The 7,543-nt window shown below is 40.0% G+C and overlaps 2 protein-coding genes, 1 long non-coding RNA gene and 1 other non-coding gene across 4 annotated transcripts in view; all 4 read right to left on the reverse strand.

Moving 5' to 3' along the window:
* pabir2 (PABIR family member 2) overlaps window positions 1-3,925 on the reverse strand; it is a gene marked incomplete in the record, with an annotated part of 17,327 nt that extends 13,402 nt beyond the window's left edge. Inside the window, 5 exon segments of the mRNA XM_032528519.1 lie at window positions 290-344; window positions 463-506; window positions 2,458-2,511; window positions 2,603-2,681; window positions 2,823-3,925. Coding sequence (XP_032384410.1) covers window positions 290-344; window positions 463-506; window positions 2,458-2,511; window positions 2,603-2,681; window positions 2,823-2,947 — 357 coding nt within the window.
* The window catches only part of LOC116697215 (uncharacterized), a 142,360-nt gene that overhangs the window by 69,515 nt on the left and 65,302 nt on the right, over window positions 1-7,543 (reverse strand). The gene's annotated exons all lie outside the window — the stretch shown is intronic.
* LOC116697440 (small nucleolar RNA U109) lies at window positions 46-188 on the reverse strand. The gene has a single exon (XR_004333999.1). It is a non-coding gene; the product is annotated as a small nucleolar RNA U109 (small nucleolar RNA).
* Window positions 4,615-7,543, reverse strand: part of hprt1 (hypoxanthine phosphoribosyltransferase 1) — a 13,213-nt gene continuing 10,284 nt past the window's right edge. Inside the window, exons 5-9 of the mRNA XM_032528527.1 lie at window positions 6,738-6,755; window positions 6,564-6,646; window positions 6,416-6,462; window positions 5,753-5,829; window positions 4,615-5,587 (exon numbers count right to left, since the gene is read on the reverse strand). Coding sequence (XP_032384418.1) covers window positions 5,540-5,587; window positions 5,753-5,829; window positions 6,416-6,462; window positions 6,564-6,646; window positions 6,738-6,755 — 273 coding nt within the window. The 3' untranslated portion in view covers window positions 4,615-5,539. The remainder of the gene's footprint in view (window positions 5,588-5,752; window positions 5,830-6,415; window positions 6,463-6,563; window positions 6,647-6,737; window positions 6,756-7,543) is intronic.

Genomic DNA, 7,543 nt, shown 5'->3' on the forward strand with positions numbered 1-7,543 from the left:
AAAAAAAAAAAAAAAAAAAAAAAAAAAAAAAAAATCAATAAAATATTGTGTCGGAGTATTATACTACCAACTCAGTCTGACCTTGAAGGACTGGTGGCCCTGATAACTCCAGATGTGTTCACTATTAATCTGGCATGTTTGTGTTTTGTCCACTCCACAGAGATCGAGAGGACAACAATGGCCCAGGGCCCAAACATGCAGCGGGAGGCAAAACCGAGCTAACTTCCAAGGATTCTAAACAGCACATATCAACACGGATGGGGATTGGACAATCTGTAATGAAGTTTACCAGACTCAGGCTTTCTTCCCAGGACTGGCTCATTTGCATGGCAGCTTGAACCTCCCTGTGAATAAAAACAGAAAAAAGGAATAAGTTGATGCGTGTCAGCCTTTTACCTACACAAAGTAAGAGTTCAAGCAGATCTCCTTATCCACAACTGCATTCACAAACGCACAGCTTACCGCTCATGGGCAGTTTCTCTGTTCATCACATCCACACCCTCCTCCTGCAGAAGCACACAAGACGTTAATGATTAGCTTAGTTTTCCAAAATAACACATGTTCTTCCAACAGATTTGTAATTTAACAACTAGACATGCCATTACAGTCGGGCCTAATATTCTAACTGAAAAAGGTACAGCCCTAAAAAAGGTGACATAGTGCACTTTAGATGCTTTTATATAGACCTTAGTGGTCCCCTAATACTGTATCTGAAGTCTCTTTAATGACCTTAGTGGTCCCCTAATACTGAGTCTCTCTTTTACATAGACCTTAGTGGTCCCCTAATACTGTATCTGAAGTCTCTTTATAGACCTAGTGGTCCCCTAATACTGTATCTGAAGTCTCTTTTCATAGAACCTTAGTGTCCCCTAACTGTATCTGAAGTCTCTTTTACATAGACCTTAGTGGTCCCCTAATACTGTATCTGAAGTCTCTTTACATAGACCTTAGTGGTCCCCTAATACTGTATCTGAAGTCTCTTTATATAGACCTTAGTGGTCCCCTAATACTGTATCTGAGTCTCTTTTACATAGACCTAGTGGTCCCCTAATCACTGTATCTGAAGTCTCTTTTACATAGACCTTAGTGGTCCCCTAAACTGTATCTGAATCTCTTTTCCTTTTACATAGACCTTAGTGGTCCCCTAATACTGTATCTGAAGTCTCTTTACATAGACCTTAGTGGTCCCCTAATACTGTATCTGAAGTCTCTTTTAATAGACCTTAGGGTCCCCTAATACTGTATCTGAAGTCTCTTTTACATAGACCTTAGTGTCCCCTAATACTGTATCTGAAGTCTCTTTATATAGACCTTAGTGGTCCCCTAATACTGTATCTGAAGTCTCTTTTACATAGACCTTAGTGGTCCCCTAATACTGTATCTGAAGTCTCTTTTATATAGACCTTAGTGGTCCCCTAATACTGTATCTGAAGTCTGTAATTGAAATTCAGCCTTGGTGCAGAATTCCAGCCACTAGAGCCAGTCCCCACAATGAGCTCTCTTTAGTATTTGCCATTTCTGAGTCTGTAGCCATCGGGGCGGAGGGAGGGGGGGCAAGGTCAGTTGGTCAGTTTCTCTCTCTAGCAGAGAAAGGAGAGGTAACCTTGCTCCTTATGACCTCCTAAGGGGCAAGGTTCCAGATCGACCCATCTGAGCTTTCATTTTCTCAAAAGGCAGAGCAAGATACCGAGGGCTCGGTTGACACCTATCTCCATTTCTAGCCACTGAGGGACCATAGGCAGGCTGGGGAACGCATATTAATATTAAAAAAAACCTCAATGTGAAATGGTCATGCCATGGGACGTTTAATGCCATTTCAAAAGCTAAAACTGAACAGTTTTTCATGTCGCTTATGGAGATTAAATTTAGCCAGCAGATTACATCAGAGTAACATCTAGTTAGAAAAGTTATGCTGGCTATAGGCTTTGCTTCATTTTAGTGTTAAACTATTGGCATAAGAAAATGTGCATCTATTTGTTTCTCATGTGATAATCATGATTATCTGTGACCTTGTGGAAAGAACACACAACCCCTGAGGGAAGGGCATGCGGAGGAGACGTCAAGTCAGATCAGGGAACAGTGTTTCTCTTTGTTTGATATTACGGTACTCCCTTTTCATTCTAAAAAACTACTGTTGTGAACAATCTTCAGCCATTTTTGGACTTATGCTGCAGTGCTGTAAACTGACTGCACTTGCTGCAAGTAAAACTTTTAACAGAACTCCAGTGATTTTGTCCAGTCTTTGATAAATATTTAGCCCAACACCTAATTTCTGTTCGAGTCCGATACTACCAATTGATCAACTCTGGAAGATCGATGGCCCTGTGGACTCCAAAAAGTGTTTCTCTTGCATGTTCTTAGACACCATCACACCCTATGGCTTGAGAGGGAGACAGTGGTCTGACATGCTCCTTTTCACTTCCAAAACATGTCAAAAACAACACTTCCTCTTCTTACTTGTTTTATCTGATGAAGTCTGGAGCTGGGGATGCGAACAGGTGATGAAGGGACCTGTGAAGGAGGATGTATTTGGAGAAGAGAACATTCAATACAGAATATGCAGACACAGATTACTTGAATAAGCATGTGTTTAGCTATGTACCATGTTGGGCCTGTTGACAACTGTGGTGCTATTTCTCCGGCTACGCAGGACCTCTCTCTGGAACACCTGGGAGTTATCACTGGAATGACAAATTAACAGACCAACCATGGATCATGTGTCTTCTACCCATGAGGCGATTGTAATGTAGTTAATTCAATTTGTATCACAGGACAAACACATTCACTTAAATATTATGCAGTAAGTGTCATGTTGTATAAACCTTAAGCCATTTATCATGGGTGCACTGTTGGATCTTCTCAAGTGTCCATCGCCCTGAGCTAACGAAGATGGTATTTCCAGATCCAGCTCCATCTTTTCTTGTGGCAAGACTCCTGAATTGTTCATTTTGCTAGCTAACGCTGCCCGCCACTAATTCATAAACTTAAAATGGCTAACCAGCTCAGTTGTGTTACATTGTTGCTCTCCAAACTTTGCTGACTTTACATGTTCAGAAGAAACATCATCAATCAGGCAACGAAGCTGACGTTAGACAACCTAGCTAGCTAACGAAATGTAACGTTGAACCCACTGCAAACCCGCAAGGCCCTGTCGCCTGTATAACTTTGGTGTTAAAGCTATTTAAACCTGGCTGTTAATCATAACAACGCTATTACTATAATTGCTCATATCATGACTGGCATGGCTGAATGGCATGTGCTATGACCAACTGTCCTGGTGGGTGGTTAGCATGCCATGCTACATTCCGCACAATGCCCTGTAACTGCAGGCTACCGACCCTTTTGCTGGTGCAGGGCAGCAGTAGCTACGTGACGACTGAAACGCTACTATGCTTAGCTAGCACAGCATGCTAGCGCGTTAAATTAACTAACTATCGGTAGCCATGACCAACTGTTAACTTTAAGTGCAAAACAAATAGATTATGATGTAGTTGACGTTAACCTAACGACGCTGGCGTTAAGTGATTCTCATAACGCGAGTCTACCTTCTAGCTAATTCAAGCCAGTGTTGTTAGGCTCCTCGCTAGCTAACTAGGTTCGGCCACAGCTAGCAGCCTAGTTATCTACCCTGCTAGGCTAACTAGCTAAGTTAGCAGTAACGCCGATAGCCACAATGCTATGTCCACAGAGCGGTTGGGTCAACATTTCACAAACTAAATGGTCCTGTCCGTTAACCTGGTAGCGTTTACGGCTCACAGAAGAAACTACAACAGTGTCTATTGGAAATGGTACTCGCTCTACAAATTCGTTTTTCGTTTCTGCTGGACGCCGCCAAGAATAAACCAGATCCCAGATGATCAGGAGCTAGGTTAGCTTACTGCTAGCCGCAAACTTCACGCCCCTTTTAACGTTAACAGCAGCCCTATCCAATGAAACTGCCTCATTTACCGGTATGTTCAGGCGGGATGTGGCGAGCCTCATCCTCCAATTTGCCGGACTATGCAGATTAATGTGGGAGGATAGAAGTGTGATTGTTCTGGCAGATTTTCTGTTTCCATGAGTTATTTACAGCAGCCAGTCACGCTACTGTTCATATTATTGTCACACAACTTTATTGCCTTGCACTTTTGGTGTATTTTTTTGCAGATAAAACCTACTCAGTGAATTTAAACATAAAAAAAGTTTGATGTTTTCATCAATAACGATATAAATGAGATGATCAATCATTTAATTTAAATTCAAAATTACATTTTCATTCTTGATTTGCAAATCATCCAGGCTCTATCAGTATAAAATAATAAATACACAGGTCACAATTGGACACATAAGTGAGAAAAACGGATTTGTCTTAAATAAAAATTCTTAATTTAAGAAAATTTGCCTTCAGCAGGTATTTATTTCAGTCAATTGTAACCTTTTCTTCTTAGAAAGCTGGGGTTTTGTTAACGTCACAAAATACTATAGTGACACACTAAACACTTTTTTTAAAATCTCGCATCACCACTGCATTCCCAAGTATTTACACCATCAATTGGCCACTAACTATTTTAACGTTCTGTTATTTGTTGTCATATAGTATATACATCTTTGTAGTGAAATACACTAGTCACATGTGGGGTGTGAACATTTAATTGCTGGTATTGCAAAGTTTAGTTGGCACTGGTTTACAATGCACCAGGGCAATTTTATATACAAGATTGAAATTGAAAAACCAAAAGAAATCATGTAGTTCAATCAGGATTGAATCACTTGTACCGTCAGCATATGTATCAATTGAACATTTACCTGTAAACTATACATATTTTCCAGCATAAGTGGACATAAGAACAAGGCATACATGCATCCGATTTCTTTGTGTAACAAAAGACAAAGATTTCATGAACACATAAATAAGAGGATATTTTTATCTTCAGTAAATCTATGTGTTCAATTAGGGACAGAAGTCAGCGTTTGTGTTACTTTTCTACACACTCTATGTGAAAAACATCTTCTCACACACACCTCAGAAACAAACATGTGTCTTGTCCCAAAATGTACATATCCTTTAGATATTAAGAAAATGCAATGTCATCCTTAAGGTAAAAGTAGATTACAATTACAGAATTACAATAAAATAATTATTTCATTTCATTGGAGGGTGCCAAATGTTGTAAATCTTAATTTGGCACAACAGTGATATTGTACTTAAAGCTAGCAGCATTGCTCTGAATCAATTAATCCACTGCATAAAAAAAATAATTAATGAGTTGTGGGGGGGGGCAAAGAAGCATTATACTAATACAGATTCTGGGTGCAGCCGGGCTCCATGCTGTTTAACCCAGACGTGTTACTAGCTAAGGCAATCAATTTTCTCAAAAGTTGTGTGTGTCGTGGATAAAACAGGCAATGCAACGGTCAAGATTATCACTCCAACAGTGTCAGGGACCCTGAGCAGGCTGAGTATTTTTATGACACAAATATGAAGTATTAAAATATAAAATTCAAAAGGACAGCAAAAGGGGAGGGTATAACCATACATCAAAGGGTTTTGATGTGCTCTTCATGCCTTGTACTTCTCCTTCCCCGTTTCACTAATGACGCAGATATGCTGAAACAGAAAAGGATCGGTGAGTGTGCATACTATCGATTCACATGGTTGTTCTCCTGGTCATTCCTTACATTAACACAGTGACACACTAGTTGTTCAAACTCTAATAAGCACGAAACATAAGCTACTTCAATCAGGTTTCTTTATCCATCTCACAATACTTACATTCAGATCTCTAAAGTACTCGTTGTAGTCTAGTGCGTATCCCACCACAAATTTGTCAGGCACCTCGAATCCTACAACTGAAAGACACAGGGGAATAAATCAGTTCCTCGTCTTTGTTGTGATAAACACTGAAATTAAGGTATGCAGAGCATACAGTACATAAGTGTTTTCCCTAGCATTGTGGTTGACTTAGGTGCGAGTATTTGGCGAGGGGTTTAGACGTCCTTCTTTTAAGAAAATGTTAAGTTTTCCAATAAATTAAAAAGCAATTTCCCTATACATTTGTGTCTGTGTGGGTTTTTGCGTCTTTTTGTAGTCGTGTACGTTCTTTTTTGGGCCATTTCTGTTTTCTTTAGGGTTGTTTTGTCACTTTGTGGTAATTTGGCATCATTTTGTAGTAAAATGGTAGTTTTGTGTCTTTTTTCCCCCTCATAATTTTGGACTGTTATCACCATATGTGTCTTAAACGTTGGAAAAGCTAGAGCGGGTAATAAATACACAACACTCAAAAAGCCAACTACAATCACAGATCTGGTGCTGCCCAAAACGGCACAGGTGCTTCACCTAAACCTTATAATGGCAAGGAAAACCCTGCATTATACTAACAATACCTTTCATTAATAGTCTAAAAATTAAAAAAATACACATTTGTCTTGGACTCACAGTCTGGTCGATAGCCAACACTTCTTGGCGTTCTCTTCACCAACAAACTGAGGACAGAAACCACCACAATCTGTTGTCACGTAACATAAAAACATTATCACAAGATTCCACAGGAAGGAAAATCTGATTTTGAAAGGATCAGCTTTACCTTGCTACTTTAACCATTTTGGGGTTGTACTGTTGGAGAAGTTGCAATAATGTCTGCATTGTCTTCCCAGTGTCGATGATATCCTGGTAAAACACAGCATGAGAGAAGCTCAGATTAGCGGTCTTGGAATAGAAAGCGGACGACTTTATTACATAAGAAAACATTAGTACATACCTCCACAATCAGGACATTCTGCGTAAAAACAAAAGAAGAATGAAATTAATGAAGTAAAAAACAGCGGAGAGGATACATTTTACTGTAGAATGCTCGAGAGGAATGTGACGCGAGTCTAGGGGCCATCCACAGAAACGCCTTTTGGTGTAAACGCATATGTTTTGCATCGTATTGGCCGATCGTCCAAATGAATCCTGTGCGCACACTGCCTGAAAACGCACTTATATGGAACCTGGTCCTGGGATGAAAAAAATTTGAAACTGGCGCCCTTGTGTCTTTGTTTGGACGGCGAAGACGCATACTTGCGTATCGATGTAGTCATTGCCACACCCCTCGACCTCTGGCATTCGACCTCTTATCACACGACAACGTCTCATAACAATGGCGGACTACATGCTTGGAGAAGATATTGAGCCTATTAGGGTTACTGGGGCCAAATATACTGTTTGTATACAGCGTGCAAGCTTTATGCGCAGGCATGTTTATTGGTGAATTTCTGTAGCAGAAACAGCGCGGGAGATATTTTGGTACGTGTGGGCGTGGTTCGCATCATTCTGCGAGAGCATTGGGTTTGCTCAAGTGTAGCCCAATCATCAGCATTATTAATTAGCATCATCAACAAGCCGGTTTAAAAAAAATTATGAATCAGTTAATGCTTAATAGTTTCATTTCAAATGTCGGTGCAGTGGCAATACACGGTAAGAAATGATATGATGGACAACAGCAGTACAAGTTGTTTCGAATTTCAAGTTCATTTCATTTTAAATAATAATATTGATCAGTGTCAACAAAGACGGTTTTAGTCA

Source organism: Etheostoma spectabile, chromosome 10 (genome assembly GCF_008692095.1).
Source record: "Etheostoma spectabile isolate EspeVRDwgs_2016 chromosome 10, UIUC_Espe_1.0, whole genome shotgun sequence".
In the NCBI taxonomy this organism is placed as follows: Eukaryota; Metazoa; Chordata; class Actinopteri; order Perciformes; family Percidae; genus Etheostoma; species Etheostoma spectabile.